The sequence below is a fragment of the Lynx rufus genome, unplaced genomic scaffold, assembly GCF_022079265.1.
Source record: "Lynx rufus isolate CCGP_SWC_20201006 ecotype Redwood Valley unplaced genomic scaffold, mLynRuf1.p SCAF_18, whole genome shotgun sequence".
Lineage (NCBI taxonomy): Eukaryota > Metazoa > Chordata > Mammalia > Carnivora > Felidae > Lynx > Lynx rufus.
The window spans coordinates 28,951,057-28,975,090 of NW_025814832.1; the positions used below are offsets into that span (position 1 = coordinate 28,951,057).

The following is a 24,034-nucleotide window of genomic DNA, read 5'->3' on the forward strand; positions in this document are numbered from 1 at the left end:
GTTTCCTGTTGTCATCGTCCACCCCACCTTACGGGAAACTATGCTTCTTGTTGTTGCATTTCAAAGAAAAATTTGGTTAATTTTTTCAGCTTTTAAAGGGATGCATAGTGGCCTTATTTTGTCATGAAGCTGTTCCACAAATTCTATAAAAGTCAAAGGCTTCTGAGTCAAACAACAGTTGGTTACACGTACATACCAGCATCCCTAAGGAGCACGCTCTCTGCATTCTCTCAAGTGGCCTTACCAGGTCAATCACATAAAATAGCCCTGATTATTACAGAAGTCAATCAGACATAGGCTTTATCTATAGAAGGAACAGTGATAAGCAAGCTTTGCAGTAAAGGTTGCTCTAAGAATAGAATAGAATGTAGTTCCTAGCCATATATTCTACTCACTAAAATGTTAAATGCTATAAACACTAGAAGTGTATATCGTCAGCCTTAAAAATAAAAAATATTTATTTAATGTTTATTAATGTTTTTTAATGTTTATTTATTTTGGAGAGAGAAAAAGAGAGCACCAGCAGGGGAGGGGCAGAGAGAGAGGGAGACACAGAATCCGAAGCAGGCTCCGGGCTCCGAGCCGTCAGCACAGAACCTGGTGCGGGGCTTGAACTCACGAACCACGAGACCATGACCTGAGCCGAAGTCGGACACTCAACCGACTGAGTCACCCAGGCGCCCCCCAAAATAAATAATATTTTTTAAAAGAAAGAGAACACGCAGTGAGCCTAAGCACTTCTTAGAAGTAATGATAATAATAAATACCTGTGGGCAGAGTTTACTGTCTACAAAACTATCTCACAGGTAATAGCTAAGCTATTGTCTCCTGACCCCTAACCACCCCAGAGGCTGGAACTGGCGTCCAGGGGTCATGTTTTTCCGTTACCCGCTGCTCCCTGCCAGGCTCTACCAACAGGGAGCGCTGGAAGGGCTGGAGGAAGAGAAGGGCCCACCTCAAAAGTCTAATAGGGATTGCGTTGAATCTGCAGATTGCTTTGGGTAACGTGGACTTTTTGACGATATTAATTCTTCCAATCCATGAGCATGGAATATTTGTCTTTCGGTCTGTGTCATCTTCAATTTCTTTCTGTCAGCTATATCCAAAAAGAAGAAGCAGTCTGAGCCCAGCTTCACAGGGCCTCTGGGATCTGATAACCCCCACTCTCTCCTCTGTTCTCCCAGCCCTTAGGGGAGGTAGCTGCTTCCTGAGGTCACCCTCTGTCAGCTCAGGGTCCCTTTCTCGTGTTTTAGTTCTCCAGTGCCTGTTTAACCCGTGCCTTAGAATAGATTCTCTCTGTTAAAGTAACCAGTGTGGTTTCTGTTTTCCTAATCTGCCCTTGATGAATACAGCCTTTAATGTCACAAATTGTGAGGCATATTTTACTGGTGAGGGATGGAGACTTACTTAAGTAAAGTACGGTGATTTATCGGAAAGTACACAACCAGTAGTACACGAGCCAGGACCTGCACCTTCCACTTTGAGATCCTCTGCTTTCCATTTGTGTATTTATTTATTTATTTATTTATGAGAGAGAGAGAGAGAGCGCGCGCACATGAGCGGAGGAGGGACTGAGAAAGAAGGGGACAGAGGATCCAAAGCAGGCTCTACACTGACAGCAGAGACCCTGATGTGGGGCTCAAACTCAAACCGTGAGATCATGACCGGAGCTGAAGGCAGATGCTTAACTGACTGAGCCACCCAGGTGCCACCGGAACTTATTTAAAAAAAAATAATTTTATCCTGGGGCGTCTGGGTGGCTTAGTTGGTTACGTGTCCGACTTTGGCTCAGGTCATAATCGTACGGTTCGTGAGTTCAAGCCCCGCACCGGGCTTGGTGCCGTCAGTGTGGAGCCTGCTTGGGATCCTCTGTCTCTTCCTCTCTCTGCCTGTCTCTCCCCCACTCGCTCTCTCAAAAATAAACATTTGTTTCAACGTTTATTTATTTTTGGGACAGAGAGAGACAGAGCATGAACGGGGGAGGGACAGAGAGAGGGAGACACAGAATCGGAAACAGGCTCCAGGCTCCGAGCCATCAGCCCAGAGCCTGACGCGGGGCTCGAACTCACGGACCGTGAGATCGTGACCTGGCTGAAGTCGGACGCTTAACCGACTGCGCCACCCAGGCGCCCCAAAGATAAACATTTGTTTAAGAAATAATTTTATGTTTACAGAAGAATTGTAAAGGTAGTGGAGAATTCCCATAATACCCTTCCTCCAGCTTCTGCTACTGTTAACCTCTTACACACCACGGTACATTTATCCCAACTAAAAATTAGCATAGGTACATTACTATTTTAAACTACAGATTTTACCCAGCTTTCTTTTCACACACATAAAAAAAAAAAACACAAAACAAAAAACCCTACAGACTTTATTAGGACCACCCCAGTTTTTCCATGTCTCTTTTCCGTTCCCAAATCTAATCCGGGATCCCACATCACCTTTGGTTGTCACCTCTCATCTGTGACAGTGTCTTAGTGTTTCCTTATTTCTCACGGCCGTGACAATTTTGAGATGTACCGTTAGATATTCTCTAGAACTTCCCTTGGTTTGGGTTTTCTGGTAATTAGACCAAGGCTGCAGATTTGGGGGAAGAGTACCACAGAGGGAAGTGCTCCTCTGATCGCATCACCTCAGAGGTACCTGATGGCTCATGACTTACTACTGCTGATGGTGACCTTGATCACTTGGTCCAAGTGGGATCTGTCAGGTTTACCCACTATACGCCTTTCCTTTTCCATAATTTATTGGTTAGAAGCCAGCCACTAAATCCTCGTGCTGTACATTTGACTGCCCACTTAATTATGGGGCTGTGCTTTCCGAACAGATTATTATCTGGCGCTTAAAGGATCTCTGTGTTCATGGCCGCGAATTACAAACCTAGGAGTCAGATTCGTGGTGTTAGGAGATGCGATGGTGTAGTGCTTCTTGGGGAATTATTATCCATTGTATCCACCTTTGTGTCGCACCGTGGTTCAACTTGGAACTTGGCCGTCTTTAGTCTCAGGAAGCTTTTGGTTAACACTGGGACACCTATTTATTCTTGATGAACTGGAATCACCTCTGACAAGCCCTGAAATACAATCAGAAGCTCAGGGTCTTCACAGCATGCAGGAAATCGGTGAAAAGAGGAAGAGCCATAGAGACACGGTTGCTGGCAATAGGAAAATTGCAGATGTTAAAGCGTGTGGCTGACGAAGTGGAGATTTGCAAGAACAGTCTGAGAGATAACAGACACGGAGAGGTGCAGAGATCTCAGGTAGGAGGCCAAGGAAGGGACGGGCACGGATCCCACGAAGAGAGGGAAGCCAGTGACAAAAATCGAACTTTAGGCCGGACTCTGAACATGGTTTATTGTAATACGTGCATTTTGTCTCTGAGACTCACCATCCAGGACGATAGTTACGGTTCTAGCTGCTAGATTTCACTATATACAGTCCTTAAATGAGCTTAGACTTTCATATGAGCCAGATAAAGTAGTTCAGTTGGGTTATGGAACCTTGGGTATTCACTGCTACTAAGGAGTGACTGAAGAATAATCAGAGCTCTCACAACTTCTGGAACTTTAGCAGGGCAACATGGAGCTCATCACCTTGTTAAATTAGCTGCAGACTACAGATCGTAATGTTGATAACTTACAAATTAAAACCATCAGACATGAGCTATAGATATTTATTGCATGCTATTTAGTTCGAATTATATGGGGTTGCCATATCTTGTGGTTAGCTAAAGAAAATGAAATCTCATTAGGGTCACCGATTCAGAGTAATGGCGTTCTTCCTAGGGCTGTATCTGTGAATAGATAGCCTCGCCAAAGTCTCCAGACCGCACCAGGGATGAGAATCCTGTAACTGACTGGCTTATAAACTTAACTATTTCCGTATTTCATACTGTTATTTTTTCAAGCAAGAGCATATTTTCTTTCCAGGAATGTGAGAAGAGACTTGACAACTCTTGTGATTAACCTTGGACCTCATTTATATAGTTTTAGAGTCAGTATATTTCAGTGGGGGCACAGAAAGACAGCAGAGCAGTTTATAGTTTGTTGGTTTTGCTTTTTTTTTTAATGTTTATTTTTTATTCATTCATTCATTCATTCATTTATTTATTTGAGAGAGAGCACGGGGGAGGGGCAGAGAGAGAGGGGGACAGAGGATCCGAAGCAGGCTCCACACTGACAGCAGAGAGTCTGATGCAGGGCTCGAACTCAAGAAACATGAGATCATGACCTGAGCCAAAGTCAGACACTTAACTAACTGAGCCACCCAGGCGCCCCAGTTTTTTGTTTTTTGAAATATGGAATGAAGAAGGCTTTGTTCCTCTTGCCCTTCTTAGGGATTGGCCTCTTGAAAATGCCTGTTTCAAAATGACTGGAAAACGAGGAGCCTGGGTGGCTCAGTCCGTTAAGCGTCCCAAGTTCGCTCAGGTCATGATCTCACAATTGGGGAGTTTAAGCCCCGCATCAGGCTCTGTGCTGACAGTGAGGAGCCTGCTTGGGATTCTGTCTCCCTCTCTCTCTGCCTCTTACCCACGTGCACATGCTGTCTCTAAAAATAAGGAAGTAAACATTTTTTAAAAATGACCAGAAAACTAGCATTTGGTGGCATTAGAACATTCATATGCTTCATTGGGGGAGAAATAGGTGTTGTATATTAAAATACCTATTTCAACTAATACTGCTGCTTGTCTCTTTGGACACATTCTTCACATACAGTGTCAGGCATCTCAAAATCTCTTGCTTAAAAGTGGATTCTTATTTGTGAGCTGGGTTATGAGTCTTCTGACCAGATGCAATCCGGAAGTCAGGCGTCTGGAATGGAGTGCTTGTCTGAAAGTAGTTTCTCTGGCCATTAGTCATTATTTACCAACTTGCCTGGAGGGAAAAGATGACTGTGTCTGCTTTAATAAAAGCACTACTACTTCCCTTTTAACCCCCCTTAAAATGAGCTGGTGTTAGGCAAAACCCTGTATATCTAAAAACAGCTCATCCTCAGGAAGGTACTTTTATTTCAGGAGCACAGTAGGATTGGGTCGTGCTTTATCCTGATCCTTCCCGGGAGGGGCCTGGTTTTGGCGAGGGCTTTCTGTCAGTGGGGAACTGAAAGTCGAGTAGGTTTCATTTGTCACCAAAGCAGTACATAGCAATGGTCACTGACCTAGATCCGTGTGGTTTCATGGTGGATGCTTTACTCTGCAGTGGATTTTCCATGTTTTTCTTATCACCGGTTAGAGGGATTGGAGAGACTCGGTTAATTGGGCACACTCATACTAGGGTTTAAATATTTTGGGAAAGGTCAACATAAGATGTGATGTCACATGGCCATGCCATTGGTCCTGTGTGCTTCCTGCCAGGAGACCTTGCAAAAGAGTTAACAGACTATAAATAGGCTGCCTTCTTGGACTGATTCCTTTGGTAACCAACCCTGAACACAGAGCATCTTTGTGCTAAGGTCATCGTGTGACACCCTCTTGGTGTGTCGCTCACATTTCTGATATAAGCGAAAAGAGTGTCTTGTGTGTTGTCAGCTTTGTGATCGCCAGTCTTTCTACACTGGTGATTGACTCCCCACGAGGGTTGGATGGGAGATTCGTGAAAAGGGGTTTTTAACAGCTGTGAATATAGCTTATTTGATGCTCTGGTCTATAGCAGGGACAATACAGTCTGTCTCAGCGCTACAGCTGGTAAATAGGCAAATTCATTTCAGAGCACTCAAGCCGAGACTAAACTGTTCTCCCCTGACACCGATCTAAGAAAATGTTCTAAAGCATCGCAATTCTAAAAATACCCACTGGTGAGTCTAGGACACACTACACATCTGAGAAGAGGGGAAATAGCGAAAGCTGAGAACATAAGCAGACATCAAATAAAAAGGAGGTGACATTTACATATAAAAAATCCAAAAAATCTATAAAAGACAGGGTTTCTGTAGTGCTGTAAATGAGTTATTCGTCTGACCCCGGATGTCGGTTTCCATAGTAACTATTACTTGATCCTTTAGCACAAATATTACAAGACTGCTAATATATTAAATGAGTTCTTTTCTATTTTAATCATAGAAGATTGGCTAAAATAATATCCTCTCTCTTTGGAAGCAGGTTTTTGGCATTTGGGGCCTTTGCTTTCCTAAATAAAAACTGCATTAGTGCATTTTAATTTGCTTTTCTCCCCCACCTTTTTTCTTCCCTATTTTTTTCTTTTTTCTATTAAGATTCCTTCCAAGGAATGTTCATGGCATCACTGTTTGTAATAGTGAAAACTAGAAACAGACCAAGTGTTCATTAGTGAACGATTAGTGACTAAGTCATGGCATGAGGTAGACTTCTCTCAAAGAACCCCAGGGCCCCTTGGAACAATTCCGGGGATCAGAGAAAAACACAAGATTAACCTGGAATATCTTGTGGTACCAGAAAGTAAGGAAGTGCTCAGAAAACAATGGGGGCATGTCAAAGGACACAGTAACCACCTTGAAGGAGCCCCCCCACAGCCAAATCTGGGAGGCTGTATGCATCTGATCAGGCCTAAATCTAATAGCAAACGTTAGCAAATTATGTACTTAAAAACTTTTTGATTGAAGTTAATTACTTATTTTTATGAATGGCTATAGCCCTTTTTATAGACTACTGGGAATTGCCTAATAATTTACAACTAAAATAAGATATTCTATTACCTTATATGCCTTGTGACCATATTTTCTACGACAAAATGTGTGCATCCGTTGGGGTGATTTAACAAAATACTTGAAAATTAGAATGGTTTAGAAGTCTAGGATATATGGTTGATACACACACACATATATACGTGTGTATACTTTGTACGTACACACACACACACACACACACACACACACACACACAGCAACGCATGCTTCTGTTGAGTCTAAACTGGCAGTTCCACATTTGGTCACTAGGTGGCACTTGGCCAGCGTAAGGCTAACATAAAAGGAAACTGATGAACACCAGGATAAAAGGCCAAAGAGGAACTTGCTCAGTATTCACAGGGAACCCTGATTGGCAGTCCCCTGGGGCTCATTGAAAGGGTTCATTTGGCTGAGCCTGTACCATACTCCTATCCTGGACATGAGGTGTTTGGGATTTAAATTATTCTGAGATTTGGTCTTATTTCAGTGCAGAAGCCGCAGGCCGGTGAGCGCAGTGGCCCAACAAAAGCTGTCACAGCTCTGGGCCCCTTACAAGCAGGACCAGGAAAGGTGTGCCGGGTCCCTCATTGAATCCCAGGCCTAGCACGGAGTACTCAGGATGAAGCCAGAGTGTTGAATGGATGGGTGCCCATCTTTGTGCTTTGAAAATAGTTTAGAGGAACCCACTGTGCTCTAGAAATATCTCTCAGTGCCATGCGTCTGAGCACCTCGGGCAGGAGAGGAGCAGTGACTGCCTCTGCTGTGGCCGCCATACCCTGAATGTACATTTGTGTCTCCTGCAGGTGCTGTTAGATCTTACAAACAAAAGGAGTTTGTCATGCTGTGCTCCAAGAAAGCTTTTCTCTGAGAAGACCTTAGATACTCCTGTTAGAATTTAAAAGGAGTATGGCATTAGGTATGCTTTTGTATGTACTGCTGGCTAAGTGAGCGTAAGGATGTGATCCAGAGTTTCGACTCTAACTTGCAGAACCTGAACAGGATGCGGTACCTTCTGCAATGAGTGTTTAACTGTCAGGCTCTCTACACTCTGCTCAGGTTCCTAGAATACTCCCGGGATCAGAACAACCCATAGACTTGCCCTGCACTAGCTGAGGCAGCTACAAGAGAAAGAACCAGAACTCTTGGTTCTGGATTCAAATCCTGATTCTGCTATTAGGCCTGGATCTTCAGTAATCAGACAATCTTTTGAATCTCAGTTTCTTTATCTGCAAAGTGAGGATGTTAATACTGACTTTCTTCATTTATCCCATCAACCAGCATAATTTTTGAGTTCCCCCGGGACTTTACAATCTGGTGTGCGTGGCAAACACGTCTCCCAGTGTTGAGCCTATTGAATAAAAATGTATTTAAACTGGGGACGGATGGTGGCGATGGAAGCACGGCATGTGAATGTACTGGAGGCCACCAAACCGTGTACTTAGAATGGTGAAGGTGAAAATTTTCATGTTATGTGTATTTTACCACAATTAAGTGAAGTCAAATGAAAAACAAAATATCCAAAGAACCCCGCATGATCCTGGCACATAGTAGACTCAGGATCCACTCGGTGACCATCCATTGAGTTCGGGAGTGAGTGGTGACAAGGAAGACCACTAGACACAAGTACCCTGGCACAATTAGCCCAGTCAGTGGGAAGAAGTGGCCTTTTCTGTCTTGGACAAAGCATGCCACCAGGCCCACCGATGGAGGAAGACTGTCGAGCCTCTGCAGGGCACATCCTGACCTCTTGCCTCAAGCTCAGGATGGGCGTATGGAATGCCTTCCTGTTCCTCGGGCATCATCCTGGAGTACATCAGCTGAACGGCCTCACGAAGGACGCCTAAGTGCCGTTTCTGGGATTCTGCTTCACCTTTCATAACGAAGACAGGGTTTAGGTAAAGACTAGTGGACAAAGAATTAAGTTTGGTCTGGTCAGGGACTGACGGACAAAACCTCTGAGGTCAGTACCTTTATGACCGAGAATTGAGGTTCAGGGATTATTCGAGGTGGAGGACGAAGAGCACTAGTTTTCCTTTTTCACTTTCCTTTTGTTTTTCTTTTTTGGGGGGTATAGAGGGTAAAGGGTGAAGAAAGAAGGAAGAATCGCCTTTTTTTTCTTTTTTTTTAAACTCAGGAGTTATGGATAACTCCCAAGTACCTGTGCAAATGAATATGATTAACTTTGCTACTCCAGAAAAAAATTTTAATCCCAAAGTCATTTATTTTGGCTTTAGAATAGACTAGCACTTGTGTCGGATTTTCTCGCCTAATTACTTTTTGCTTAAGCTTGTTTTAAAATTGTTTTAAATTCCTTTAGTGTGACAGCCTAGGGAAGTGGGGGGGGGAGGGGAACAGGCCACAGAGAGGATCTGAACCAGAATTGAAGCTTTCCTATAGAAAAGCCCCCTCGTACGCTGCCAGTGGGAGAGCAAAATTGGAATCAGCTTTCTGGAAAACAATTTGGCAAAATATTTTTTAAAGTCTTCAAAATATGCTTACTCTTTGATCCAGTAATTCCACTTCTAGGAATTTGTCCTAAAGAAGTAATCAAACAAGCATGCAGCAATGTAGGGACAAGGCACTCACCACAACATTTGTATCGGCAAAAACAAAAAATAAAAGAAGAAGGAGAAAAAGTAAAGCCAATGGAAAACATTGAATAATATGGAATTGGTCAAAGAAAGTACGGTGCTGTCTCTGATGTGTGTAGCCACATGGGCAGATTGATTATAGACTTTAAATTTTTTTTTTCAACGTTTATTTATTTTTGGGACAGAGAGAGACAGAGCATGAACGGGGGAGGGGCAGAGAGAGAGGGAGACACAGAATCGGAAACAGGCTCCAGGCTCCGAGCCATCAGCCCAGAGCCCGACGCGGGGCTCGAACTCCCGGACCGCGAGATCGTGACCTGGCTGAAGTCGGACGCTTAACCGACTGTGCCACCCAGGCGCCCCATAGACTTTAAAAGTCTATAGGGTTAGGGTTAGGGTTAGGGTTACCGCACCTTTCTAAATGAAAAACGGAAAAAATTAGTGGGCACGGCTGCATAGATATCTCTGCACAGAAACAGTGCAGAGATACAGAGATGGGTGGGTAAGTAGACAGCTGGACCGATGGATGAGTGAGGGGATAGATGCCTGTCTGGAGACACATATTCTGCAGTGTTAACTTTGGTGTTGCTGGGTGCTGAAATTATGGCTGATTTTGTAGTTTTTGTGTGTTTTTCAGATTTTCTGCTTGAACACGTATTGCTTTATAATTAGAAAAGCCAACCACCCTGTATTTTAAAAGAATACATGTTTAATGTATCCATGAAAAAGTAAAATGTTGCTATCTAACACCCACAAGGTGGGTAATCTGAAGGCGCATGATTGTAGACTGAATGTGTTTTCTTAAGGGTCCCATTTCATACAAGTGAATTATCAGCAGTCATACTGAATACATAAAATCACACGTACCGCGGGTTAAATTATGTTTCCCAAGAAAAAGAGCCACATTCAGCAAAAATCTGTGAAGGCACAAGTAGAGTATAATGTGGGTATCCTATTTTCTGATCCCAGCACTAGGAGGTCGACTCTTAGAGCCTAGGAGTACCACAGTTTGGCCAAGCTACAGAGACTGGTGGGTTTTCTGTGAATTCTATGTAAAAAACGTAGATTGTCCAGGTAACACTAGAACGGTCATTCTTAACTATCTGAAAGCAAGTCTCGCTTAACGTTTCTACTGTTTTCCCTTTCTTATCACATTATCCTCACACAGAACTCCAAATCCAGCCCTCTAAATGGGGCAAGAGTGAAAGCATAAGGTAAATGACGGGCAAGCACAGACCTCTTAGGACCCCAAAATAGCTCTTGGCTCACATTTTAAAGGAGTCTGCTTTATATAACCAGCTGCAGGGAAAATTTGTTCTTCGCTGTTTGCAGCCTCAGCTCTGTACACAGGATGGGCTTCTCTTTTATTTACGGTCCCTAAATCCCGAAGACACCATGTGGCTTCACTGAAGGAAAAACCTTGCAGGTCTGGCTCCCTGTCGTCTCAGGTCAGATGGAAAAGCCTTTTGTGATTAACTCGGCCACAGTATGTCCTTTGGTATTTGGAACTTCAGTGAGAGTTTTTATTAGTTACTCACATTTTGAATCCCGACTCAAATGAACTGCATCTAATGGAAAAAGCAGACACATCTCGCCCTTTTGACGCCAAATCGAATCCCCGTTCTACCACTAGCTGTGACCTTGGGCAAGTTCGCTTAACATGTCAGGTCTGGGTGTCCTCACTTAGTTAGGAGAGGGGCGCCTTCCCATCTCACCTCCCAAAGCTGTTGTTTGACAGCCTTGAAGCTGTGTACCAGCCGGGGACAGTGACCGGTCTCTATAAACATGCTGCCTTCTCACTTTGCTTCCGACAGTTTCCTTATGCGGCCCCACCTCCCCAAGAACCTGTGAAGACTCTGAGAAGCCTGATCAACATCCGAAAGGACACACTAAGACTTGTAAAGTAAGTTCCCCTGGGGCTGGGGCTCAGGCCCGGTTCTAGGTGCGGAGCAGCTCCCCTCCCCCACCCCTCAAGAGACTAGCAGAGCAGTTTGCTTCCAGACCCAGAGTCTCATTCCCCTGGCCTCAAGGATGTGAACTGCCCTGGCGGTGATCGAGCAGCCCCTGTCCACGTAGATTAGGTCTTCCCGCATCCAGATTGTTCAGAACTTTATGTGAGAGTCTGTGTTTATGAAAGACTTTCCCTTTTCCCAGAAGCAGTCTTTATTCTTGTTTTATGATAAAAAAAAAAAAAAAATATATATATATATATATATATATATATATATATTGGAGCGCCTGGGTGGCTCAGTCGGTTAAGTGTCCTGAGCCTCTTATCTCGGCTCAGATCATGATCTCGTGGTTCATGAGTTTGAGCTCCTGACAGCAAAAAGCCTGTCTGGAATTCTCTCTCCCTCTCTCTCTTCCTCTACCCCACTCGTGTTCGCTCTTAGTTTTTTTTTTTTTAATGCTTATTTATTTTTGAGAGAGAGGAAGAGACAGAGCACAAGCGGGGTAGGGGCAGAGAGAGAGGGAAGCCCAGAATCTGAAGCAGGCTCCAGGCTCTGAACTGCGAGCACAGAAGCCGACGTGGGGCTCGAGCCCATGAACCGTGAGATCGTGACCTGAGCCGGTCGGACGCTTAACCAACTGAGCCACCCAGGCGCCCCTATCTCTCTCATAACAAATAAATAAATAAAATTGTTGAGGGGAAAAAGTGAATCTTGCAGCTACCTCAGCAAGCTTGCGGAAAAATGGGATATTTGCAGTTGGAATATAAAAGCGTTATTTTATTGCTTATATTTACTTTCCAATTTATTCTTCATCTCATGTGTCCTTCCTCAGAGGAACTCTTTGTGTCCTTGTCTGGTTGGTTAATCATCATCATCATTATTAAGTATCTTCAACATTTACCTTCTCTGTACAGTCCGTAAGATAGTGTAATTTTTACACTGATGCTGCCCTCCAGGTAGCATGCTAATCTGATGCCCACTGGTCCCCTGGGAAGACAGCTTTGGCTAGGGCAAATCGCAGATCTCAGGTTTTTCTGAACGGACAAGGAAGATGACTCATGAGTCCATTTTATGCCCGTATAGGTCAGTCCTGTTAGCAGTAGGAAGTTTTATTTCTGATCATTGTTTTTAAGATGTAACTCATATGCTGTACAATTCGCCCATTTAAAGTGTGCAATTCAGTGGTTTTTAGTATATTCAGGGTTGTGCAGTCATCACCACCATCTAATTTTAGCACATTTTCATCACCTCCAAAAGAGACCCTGAACTCACTGGTGATAACTCCACATTTCTCCTGAAACCCCTCTTTCAGGCCTAAGCAACCACTAATTTACTTCTGTGTTTCTCTCCTGATTTATATACAGTATTTCATTTGCCCCTGAAGTTCTGACTGCTTCCCCAACGATTTCCCCAGCCCTGGAGTCAACTCTGGGGACCAGGCAGCCAAGGAGGTGCTTGCTCTGTGCGCGGGGCAGCCTGCAGGCGGGTGCTCACCCTCCGTGGGGCAGCTCCCGCCGCAGCAGAGTGGATTGCGGCCCGTGAGCCCTCGGGAGCCAGCGGCTGTCGGCCGCTCTCTCCTCTTTCTCTCACCCTATAAGTCCTTTCCCGTCCGTCCGTAACGTAGAGAGCGACACCACACTTGACCTTTAATGGCTCTTGTCAGAATTCAGCAAGATAATAGGAAGAAAACACCCGCTGTTCAATAAATATTAAGGTGAAGGGTGTTTTGGGTCTGTTTTTCTGAGATTATGAGAATAGGGTAAATACTGATTCACAGATTTCCAGGTAAAAATGGAGGATTGAACATCTTTCGCTTGCTGTCAAAACCCACTAATAAGTGTATTTTCAAAAGCATAAATCCAGTGGCGCCTGGGTGGCTCAGTCCGTTAAGTTTCCGACTCTTGGTTTCAGCTCAAGTCATGATCTCACGGTTTGTGGGATGGAGCCCCGCATGGGCTCTGTGCTGACAGTGCAGAGCCTGCTTGGGATTCCTTCTCTTTGACTCTCTCTCTCTGCCCCACCCCTGCTCATGCTCTCTCTTTCCCTCTCAGAATAAATAAATAAACAAACATTTTTTTCAAAAGCATAAATCCTGGGGTGCCTGGGTGGTTCAGTCGGTCAAGCGTCCGACTTCTGCTCAGGTCGTGATCTTGCGGTGTGTGAGTTCGAGCCCCGCATCGGGTTCTGTGCTGACAGCTCGGAGCCTGGAGCCTGCTTCAGATTCTGTGTCTCCCTCTCCCCCTGCCCCTCCCCTGCTTGCACTCTGTCTCTCAAAAATAAACGTTAATTTTTTTTTAATAAAAAAAGCAATTTTAAAAAGCATAAATCCAGAAGCAGTGGGGGAATGGGAGAGGAGTAACTGCAAAAACTAAACCTCTCGGTTTAGAGGCTGGGACAAATGGTAAGAGTTAAATAATGCAGCAGGCCTGTGAAATCAGGATCCCAAGTGAGCCGAAGGAAAAGCTGAGAATCACCCAGTGGAACTGTGACCCCCCCCCCCCAAAGGCTCAGGAAATGGCAGTACCAGGACCTCTGGATATCGAGGTGCAAGGCTAACATGAAGAGCATTGGTGGGAAGCCTGCTCGAGAGGCGGTCAGATCCTCCTCTCTTTGCCACACGGCCAGAGCTGCCCTCTGCACACCCTGGCAGAAGGCTGGCAGGCGATTCTCAGTGAAAAGTTAAAACAGAGACTCTGTGGACTTGGGAGACCCAGGGACGGCTAAAGTTAGACTCAGTACTAAAGATGGGGGTTAAGGGAATTTGGGCACACTGGATGCTGAACCCTGCAGCCTGCCACCACCCAACACTGTCTGCCCCCAGAATGCTGGCTGCCAGGCCCTTGTCCAAAGAGAGGAACACTGTCTCTGAGGAGCAGGACCCTCCCAGATGGGAAGACCAAAGAGACTGGCCTTGGAGATTCCTCCAAAGACCCGGATTGGTCCCTGGGGAAGCCCAGGGTCCCCAAACCCCACCATGCATTCAGACTTCCAACCGGAGATTTAATTTGTTAAATATGAGCAGACAACCAAAGATTCCTAGATGCATAGGGAGTGCCTATAATATGAAAGATGGTGGCAAGGGGCGCCTGGGGGGCTCAGTCGGTTAAGTGTCCGACTCTCGAACTCAGCTCCAATCTTGATCTCAGGGTCCTAAGTTCAAGCCCCGAGTTAGGCTCCACACCCAGCGTGGAGCCTACTTAAAGACAAAAGAGGGGCGCCTGGGTGGCTCAGTCAGTTAGGCATCCGACTTCGGCTCAGGTCATGATCTCTCTGTTGGTGGGTTCAAGCCCCGCCTCGGGCTCTGTGCTGACAGCTTGGAGCCTGGAACCTGCCTCAGATTCTGTGTCTCTCTCTCGCTCTGCTCCTACCCCACTCATGCTCTGTTTCTGTCTCAAAAATAAATAAACATAAAAAAAAAATACAAAATATAGGGGCCAAACAAACCAACAGGAAAAAATATAACTAAGTGGAAATAAAAACTGCAGGAAGAGAAAAAGCTCATTTGTAGCCTCAGAGACAGTAGATGCTGTCTTATTTCATGGACACAATGACACAGGCCATTTAGGAAATAAACAAGACTCAAAAACAGCAGAAATGAAAATGTCAATAGAATGGAGGAAGAAAAGTTGAAACTTTCTAGAAAGTGGGCCAAAAAGGTTGAGATACAGCAAATAGAAGAAGAAAGATCCAAAGCATAGAGTGCCAGTTTACAAGGTGTCATATCCAATAATGGTTCTAGGAAGAGAACAGAGACTATAGAAGGAAGGAAATCATCATTAATGGCATAACTAATTTAAGAAAATTTCCCAGAACCAGAGGGCATGAGTTTCTAAATTGAACGGACCACTGGAGGGGCGCCTGGGTGGCTCAATCAATTAAGGGTCTGACTTCAGCTCAGGTCTCGATCTCACCATTCACGGGTTCAAGCCCCGTGTCAGGCTCTGTGCTGACAGCTCAGAACCTGATCCGGCTTCCGATTTTGTGTTTCCCCATCTCTGCCCTTCCCCCACTCATGTTCTGTCTCTCTCTCTTTCTCAAAAATAAACATTTGAAAAAATTAAAAAAAAAAAAAAAAGGACTACTGGAGTGTTGAGTTCAATGGATGATAAGGCAGAGATTATATATCAGAGGGAAAAGGGCCAGCAGTTGGAATGGCTTCTGGAGGCGGTGCTAGACGCCGGAGGATGATGCAGCAATGTTTTCAAATGGCTTTTTAGAAGTATTTATGACCCAGCACTCTTTATTCAACCAAATGATCTTTTCATTTTTAAGTGTATTTATTTATTTTGAGAGAGAGAGAGCGAAAGAGAGAGAAGAGAGCACACAAGCAGGGAAGGGGCAGAGAGAAGGAGAGGCAGAATCCCAAGCCGCAGGCTCCGCGCCATCAGTGCAGAGCCTGATGCGGGGCTCAAATTCACAAACTGTGAGATCATGACCTGAGCCGAGATCAAGAGTCGGACGCTTAACCGACTGCCCCACCCAGGCGCCCCTCAACCAAACTTTTAGTGTGGTGTGACTGTAGACTAAAATCTCTCAAAAAGTTGATCCCTCCAACACGTCCTTTTTCAGGAGGCTAGTGGAAGAGGTGCTCTGCCACAGTGAAAGCGTGCCCCAAGGAAGAAGAAGCCAGGAGATGCAGGAAAGAGGTGGAGGGGACTTCCCGGGCTAACGGGGGGAGGGTGGCTCCGGGTGGTTGCACCCAGGCACAGAGGGCCTGGGGTACAGGTAGGACCCCCCTCAAGAAGACAAAATGCATGGAACACCCAGCACTTCTGGACATGGAGAGATTTAGACGGATGGCCAGCAGAGGGCTAGGGTCTGAATTAGTGAGAAAGTACCTAGGAAACCGAGCGACTGAAAGAGAAATGAGCACAAACTCTTGAGAAAAAGGGAAAGAAAAATACTCAGAGATTACTCTGTGGCTAAGCCGGGAACCACGTCCGTATAATCACAGTAAGACAGACGCGGATGTGCTGAACTAGCAGAATCGAGATAGAGCGTACTGGGGGGTGGGGGGTGGGTACTACATATGGGGCAGCGCGAGGAAAGAGAAAGAAATCCTGGTTCCCATAGTACGAAGTCAGGGCTAGCACCTGGAACTGAAGAGTCCGGAATGATCCACGTGGGGTGCCTGGGTGGCTCAGTCGGTTAAGTGTCCGACTTCGGCTCAAGTCACCATCTCACCATTCATGGGTTCGAGCCCCTCGTCAGGCTCTGTGCTGACAGCTTAAAGCCTAGAGTCTGCTTTGGATTCTGTGTCTCCCTCTCTCTGTCCCTCCCCTGTTTGTGCTCTGTGTCTGTGTCTGTCTCTGTCTCAAAAGTAAAAATAAAAACATTTAAAAAAATAAAAAGGATAATCTAAGCATGTTGTATAGAAAATAGGTAAATGCGACAATGATCAGCTAAACGAGGTAAAGATTGTCTCTGAAGAGGGGGAAAGGAGGGGGGAGGGCCTGCTATGATAGTAACAAGCCCCGCGGAAACGAAGCTATGTGATTAGTAACTTCGATTACAATAAAACTAAAGAAAAAAAAAAAAAAAGACAAACAGGTCTGGCAAATGCACAAATGTTCATTATAGCACCGCAAAACATCAGAAGTCACCTAAATGCCCAACAGCAGTGCTCACGGGGTGTTCAGCCATCACTCGAAATGAAGGTGCGGGCCTAAGTTTCCGACCCTGGAGAGAAGCTCACGATGTATGAAGTGTAAAAATTTGTAAAAGATAAATTGAAAACTGGTTTGCGAGCTCCCAAATGCCACGTCTTTCTGGTTTTCTAGGTGTGCCGAGGAAGTGAAGACCCTGGGAGAAGAGGCAGGCAGAGCTAAAGTCCACTACAATGTGGAGTTCACCTTTGACACTGATGCTCGGGTGGCCATCACCATCTACTATCAGGCCACGGAAGAGTTCCAGAACGGGATTGCCAGGTAAGAACAAGAGGCCAGGTGAGCCACATCCCTCCCAGACAGGCGAGCCTTCCGCGCTCACCTGTGGGGAAAAAACCTACGGACCGGGTGAGATCTGGTTCCTGAGCTCGGACTTTCTTCTGCAGAGCCCCACCTCTTTGCCTTTTCCCTTCAATCTGGGCCAGCTTGTGCAGCGGCAGATGGTGGCACAACCTTGCATTTCATCAAGATGCTGCTAAAAATCTGTTAAGCCACCTTTGTGCGGATGTGCGGGTTGGACATATAATCTTAATGGCGTTCCCAAGCAAGAGCAAAGGACACATTAGAAGGAAATATTTCCTTTCCTTTTCTGTACCTAGAGCCCGTTGATACTGAGACCAGGCGTGGGACAGAGGAAGCGGTCAGATCCTTCCGGGCTAGATACTGACTTTTGCTTTGTCTCCCTCTCTGATGGACAGCTACATCCCCAAGGACAACAGCCTCCAGTCGGAGACGGTGCACTACAAGCGAGGGGTCGGCCAGCAGTTCTGCCTGCCCTCCCACACCGTGGACCCCTCAGAGTGGGCAGAAGAGGAGGTGAGCTGCCTCCGGGGGCGGTGACAGGCTGCTGGGAGGAAGCGTGGGGGCAGGTCCCTCACGTGGACCCAGACGGGCCTAGGACCTAATCGGGACTCCGGCCGGCAGTGCCCGGACCGCCCAGATGCTGGGAGGCCATGTTCTTCAGCACTGTAACTTCTCCTTGCCCTTAAAACACACCTCATGTCGATAGCTTTTCTGTTCCAAAGTAGCGCGTTCACCCCGGGTGTTTTGAGAAAGTCACGTTCAAAGAGAAGAACCTGCCAGTTAGAGGGCTTCACAGCCATGAGACTTTAGAAAGCAACGGTGGCCTCCAGTTAAACAGACTTAGGTGGTCACGAAGTTGACGAACGAGAGCAGAGATGAAGTTAATGCTTCTTGATGATGTCTCCCTTTTTTTTTTTTTTTAATTTTTTAACGTTTTATTTATTTTTGAGACAGGGAGAGACAGAGCATGAACAGGGGAGGGTCAGAGAGAGGGAGACACAGAATCTGAAACAGGCTCCAGGCTCCGAGCTGTCAGCACAGAGCTCGACGAGGGGCTCGAACTCACTGATCGTGAGATCATGACCTGAGCCGAGGTCAGCCGCTTAACCTTAACCGACTGAGCCACCCAGGCGACCCCCCCCATGTCTCCCTTTCTGATGGATTACTGGGCCATTTACACGTGTTAAGTCTTCCCCCCCCCCCCTTTTCTTTCCCTTCAGCTTGGCTTTGATCTGGACCGAGAGGTTTACCCTTTAGTGGTCCACGCCGTGGTGGATGAAGGAGACGGTAATGGGCGTTCTCTGTCTTCTTTTGCTCTACGCGCTGCCCTTTTGTGGTGCACAGGCCGGGCAGTCGCTGTGGCCTCGGGAACAACATGCCCCCGCCGTGGGGATCAGGCAGCCAGTTTCCATGCCCCTTGCACTCCTTAGGCTGATGAGAACAGCCCTGGGTGAAGGGGACGGGCCCCTTCTCCTGACGGCCCAGAGCGTCTGGTCTTCCGGGTTGGGGGGAATCGGGGAAGATAGATGGGTGGCAAGGTGTGCTGTTTGCCTTTCTCCTTCACCCGCGTCCCTTTATTTTTTTCAGAGTATTTTGGCCATTGCCATGTACTGCTGGGCACTTTTGAAAAGGTGAGTAGCTTCACAGGGCCTCACTCGGTTCTGTTTAGCTGTCTTTCGTGCGGGGACGCGTGCGGCCTGTTGGCCAGCTCCCTGAGCGCGGCAGGACGGGCCCAGCTCCCCACGGAGCGGGAGGAGCACCACACTGGGGGCCGCCCTCGGGCCTCGGTCCAGCTCTGCCGCCCGCGTGCTGCGCGACCTGCAGCTCTCGAGGCCGCAGTCTCCTCTTCCCGAGACGGAAGGGTCAGACTAGATGCTCATGAGGCCCCGCGGCGTGAGGAGTGTGCCATCACACGCAGGTGTCATTGAGAGGAGTGCCCGAGAACGCCCGGTTCCTGCCCCTGCTTCCTGGTCCTAATGGTCGTGTTTCATTTCAGCACACCGATGGGTCATTCTGTGTCAAGCCCCTCAAACAGAAACAAGTGGTAGGTATCTGAGGGCCGGGGATCGTTGGCCCCCCCCAGACTTCTTTCTTTTCATCTCTCTCTTTTTCTCTTTTGCTAAGCATGCTTCTTTCTCTTCCACTCCCCCCCTTTTTTTTAATCCAAGAAAAGTTAAAATAAAATAAAAAAAAAAAAAAGGAGTGCTTTTGTGTGTTAGAAACTCCTTGGGTGGCCTGAAAAGAATACTGACTTTGGTGTCTTTCTTGTTCCAGAATTGTTGGCGTGGAGGCAGCCATTATCTGAGCAAAGGTCTTGAGAAAGGAAAGAACAGGATTTGTCTCTTGTCATTAGGTTTAGGGAGAACTCTTTTCATTGAAAATGCCAGGGCGAGAAACATTCCGAGCTAAAGGATAAAATGTCGGGGTCCAATTCAGAGCCAGTTAGGGCCCTTGGCTTAATTTATCCCACCAAGTGTTTTTCTAAAATTCCAAGTTTCCTGGCCATCTGCCGTCTTCCGGGATGACCAGCAAGTCACGCATATGTCTGCTCAAAGGCCTAACCCCTGCTGTGTGCCAGCACTTTTTTTTTCCACTCTTGCAACGGTGAGCGGAGAGTCCTGGAGAGTGGTGCCAGTGGCACTGGCCAGCCTCCCCTGCAGATGGGTGACAGGTGTCTGAAATTCTGAGTTATTCATTAATGAGGCCAATAGTAGTCAATAACACCTTAGTCTAAATCTGTTGATAATATCCTTTCCATTAGAATCAGTAGGTCGAAACAAGTTTTAAGAGGCACAGGAGGAAACAGATCCTGGGCCCAGAGTACTGCCTGCCACGGCCAGGCTTTGGTGAGTTGTCTCATGGGGAGGCCTCATTTCCCAGAACGCCTAGATAGGATGGAAAGGCTAGGGTAGCTCAAGGTAAATGGTCTATTTTCCTATTGCTAGCTTGGCATTAGCAACTGACTCTGTCACACTGGAGAGTGAGGTATAAAATCAGTGACAGGCTAGGTCTGAGGGGAGGGGATCAGTGGGACAGAGGTGAAGCCAAGGGAGGAGTGGGCTCGTGTAAAGAAACGAGAAAAGGGCCTGCTTTGGCTCGGACGTGGCTAGGCTAGTGGGAGTGGGCATTGAACTTGGGGTTTTAAGGAACAGGGCCAAGAGGGGTCCTTGGCTCTGTAGGTGACGGTGGCTCGTGAAGGTGGAGGGGCTCCATTGGCCTCCCCTTCAAGATCTTTCTGTCTCTCTTTGCTTCAGATGTTTTCCTTTCCCCTCTTTCCCTTGCCTTTCTTTCTTGCTTTCTTGCTTTCTCTTTTCCATTCCTTTGGTTTTGTAATGTCTACACTTAACTTTGGTTACCTAGCTGATGCTTCTGTTTTGATGCACATTCTTCCATTTGCTTAGTCTATCCCTTCTTAACTGTCTGGAATAGTGAGCTGCAGTACACAGATTAGTGTTGTATTTGTGAACTTTCGTGTTCCCTGTTGGGTATAATGGTGGGTGAATCAAACATTGGATTTCCTTTTCTCTGTCAAAGAGAAAACATAAGTAAATAAAAGCATCCTTGGGGCGCCTGAGTGGCTCAGTGAGTTGAGCATCCGACTTCGGCTCAGGTCATGATCTCACAGTTCGTGAGTTCCAGCCCCACGTCGGGCTCTGTGCTGACAGCTCAGAGCCTGGAGCCCGCTTCGGATTCTGTTTCTCCCTCTGTCTGCCCCTCCACTGCTTGCACTCTGTCTCTCGCATTGTCTCAAAAGTAAATAAACATTAAAAAAAAAATTTTTTTTAATTAAAAAAAAAAAAATCCTTACTTGTCTAGGCCTTTGCTTTTTTTCATTGTGCATCAGTAGTCCTTGGTTACCAGAGAAGGTTGAGGGGCAAGTTCCTACTTATCTCTGTTGAGTCAGCCTGCCCTTGAACTTCTCTGTTTGCTCTTCAGGTAGATGGGGTCAGCTACCTCCTTCAGGAGATCTATGGAATTGAAAACAAGTACAACACCCAGGATTCTAAGGCAAGTTCCATCCGAAATTCTGAATGTACTTTTTTCCCTGGGGACGGAGTAAGAAATGCTCTGATGAAGCTGGGATCTCGGGGTTTAGCATGACCAACTCTGGAATCAGTTTGGTCCTAGGAGGGTGTTCTCTTGTTCCTTATTTCAGATGCTTATGCTTACCTCACTTCCAAAATGAAAAACACAGGCAGGCTGGGATCAGTTGTTCTGCAGAGTTCTGGTCACCCAGTTACCTGGCCCCTGCCCTTCCTGGTGTGGTCTCCTAGGGCCCCACCAGATCTGTCGGAGAGGACAGATCTGAGCCCCATAGGACGAGCTTGAGATAAATAGTTCCCAGAAGAAGTGATACTGACCAGTATGTGAACGCACTTGCTGAACGGGAAAGTCAAGTCAAAGCAGGGGCGCCTGGGTGGCTCAGTCCATTGAGCATCCGGCTCTTAATTTGGGCTCAGTTCATGATCTCACAGTTCATGGGATTGAGCCCCAGCACAGAGCGTCAGGCTCTGTGCTGACAGGGCCTGCTTGGGATTCTCTGTCTCTCTGCCTTTCTTTTCCTCAAAAATAAATACACTTTTTTTTTTTTTAAAGTCCAAAGCAAATGTAAGGTTTTGTTCTTACCACTTGTCTCAGCTCTTCAGGCAAAGCTGCTTGTGAAGAAAATGGAGGACACGAAGGGCTTTGTGTCACCGGCTGAATTTCTGTCTCCTGGGACAGGTGGCTGAGGATGAAGTGAGCGATAACAGCGCTGAGTGCGTGGTATGTCTCTCGGATGTCCGCGACACCTTGATTCTGCCCTGTCGCCACCTCTGCCTGTGTAACACGTGTGCGGACACCCTGCGCTACCAGGCCAACAACTGCCCCATCTGCCGACTGCGTAAGCCCCAGAACCGCAGGCCGGGACCCGACAACGGGGTCTGCGAACTGACCGACACTGGGGTGGGGGTGGGGGTGGGGGGACTGTGGTTTCTGCCCGGGCTTTCGTGTAGCCTGACTCCTGCATCAGGATGGCCCGATGGCCTGTTTCCTTGTTCCAGCCTTCCGGGCACTGCTTCAGATCCGGGCCATGAGGAAAAAACTGGGCCCCTTGTCCCCAACCGGCTTTAACCCCATCATCTCGTCTCAGACGTCTGACTCGGAAGAGCATTCAGTAAGTTGGGCTGGGCACCATGACCGTTTGTGAGGCAGGCGTTCTGCTCTCCTTGCTGGGTTTTTTTTTTCACCTCTTACCCTTCTTTACCTGACTTTGCAACAAGTAATTAAACCCTGGCACGCTGCAGTATTTGGTAAGCTGGCTGAGGTCACATTGTGTTAAAACCGACCGGTATTACCACGGAAAATTGGATACTGATCATTAAATCCCCCTTTTCCTCCCTGGGAACTGGGCGTCCAGTTAATATTTACGACGCCTAGAGCTGTCTGCGTGCAGCCTCCTCCCAGTGGGGTCCAGCTCTGGAACTCCCCCCAAGCAGGAACAAGGGGATGATTGTTTTGGATTTGAATACAGATTACTGTCTTTATGCGAGTCCTCGAAGAAGGTAACTGTTTTCTTTATCCCATTTCATGGCTTTAGCAACTGCGACCCGAGTGGATGAAATATTTCATCTCGGTTTCACAGCATAAGTGATGGCGTTAGAACGCAGCCTCGAAGCTGTGCTTTCGTAGCAGAGACCGTCTTCAGATTCATACACCAGTAGAAGAGAGCCATTGTTCAGTACATGGTATTAGGATAATTAGTTAGCTATTTAGGGAGGAGAAATCAGCCTAGCACTTTACTCCTTACCAGATTAACAACTAACATTCCAGATAGAGTAACTATATTAAAGCGAATGAAACCAAACCAAATATTAAAGACTGAGAATAAATTATAGGTGATTCTTTAATTGACTTGGCATGGGAGAGGACTCTCTAAGCTTAAAAGCAGAGGAACAGTACAAAAAAAAAAAGAAGAAGGGTAGATTTTACTGTATAAAAAATGTAAAAGTTCACATGTGTAAAAAATTAAAATAGGTAAACAACAAATCATTTAGAGAAAAAAATGTCTTCAGCATTTATATCAGAGGAAAGACAATGTCTTTGCCATGGCTCATATGATAAAACAGTAGATAAATGGACAAAGGATTTTTTTTAAATTTTTTTTAACATTTACTTATTATTAAGAGACAGAGAGAGACAGAGCATGAGCATGGGAGGGGCAGAGAGACGAGGAGACACAGAATCCGAAGCAGGCTCCAGGCTCTGAGCTGTCAGCACAGAGCCCAACGCGGGGCTCGAACTCACATACTGTGAGATCATGACCTGAGCCAAAGTCGGATGCTTAACCGACTGAGCCACCCAGGCACCCCACAATATTTTTTTTTAATTCTCAGAAGAGGATGCTTAACTGGTTAACAATCTTTTTTTTTTCTTTTTTTTTTAAGTCAACCACATTAGAGATCCACCATATACCAATCAATTAGAATGAGGTTCCAGGGCGCCTGGGTGGCTCAGTCCATTGAGCATCCAACTTAGGCTCACGTCATGATCTCATTGGTTTGTGAGTTCAAGTCCCACATTGGACTTGGCTGCTGTCAGCACAGAGCCCACTTCAGATCCTCTGTCCCTCTCTTTCTCTGCCCCTCTGTCATTCTCTCTCTCTCTCTCTCAAAAAAAAAAAAAAAAAATTAAAAAAAAAATAAAATGAGGTACCATTTTTCACCTTCCAGATTCGAAAGCTTTTTTTGTTTGTTTGTTTAAGTTTTATATATTTAGTTTGAGACAAAGAGAGGGAACATGAGCAGGGAAGGGGCAGAGAGAGGAAGAGAGAGAATCCCAAGCAGACTCCACGCTGTCTGCACACAGGGCTCAAACCCACCAATCATGAGATCATGACCTGA

General features: G+C 46.3%; 1 protein-coding gene across 3 annotated transcripts in view; it reads left to right on the forward strand.

The window, feature by feature from the left end:
- The window catches only part of RNF157 (ring finger protein 157), an 83,799-nt gene that overhangs the window by 43,726 nt on the left and 16,039 nt on the right, over positions 1-24,034 (forward strand). For all 3 annotated transcript variants that reach the window (XM_047081342.1, XM_047081340.1, XM_047081339.1), the window contains exons 3-11: positions 11,047-11,135; positions 16,965-17,111; positions 17,549-17,666; positions 18,374-18,440; positions 18,741-18,784; positions 19,150-19,197; positions 21,090-21,161; positions 21,876-22,035; positions 22,196-22,308. In XM_047081342.1, coding sequence (XP_046937298.1) covers positions 11,047-11,135; positions 16,965-17,111; positions 17,549-17,666; positions 18,374-18,440; positions 18,741-18,784; positions 19,150-19,197; positions 21,090-21,161; positions 21,876-22,035; positions 22,196-22,308 — 858 coding nt within the window. The remainder of the gene's footprint in view (positions 1-11,046; positions 11,136-16,964; positions 17,112-17,548; positions 17,667-18,373; positions 18,441-18,740; positions 18,785-19,149; positions 19,198-21,089; positions 21,162-21,875; positions 22,036-22,195; positions 22,309-24,034) is intronic.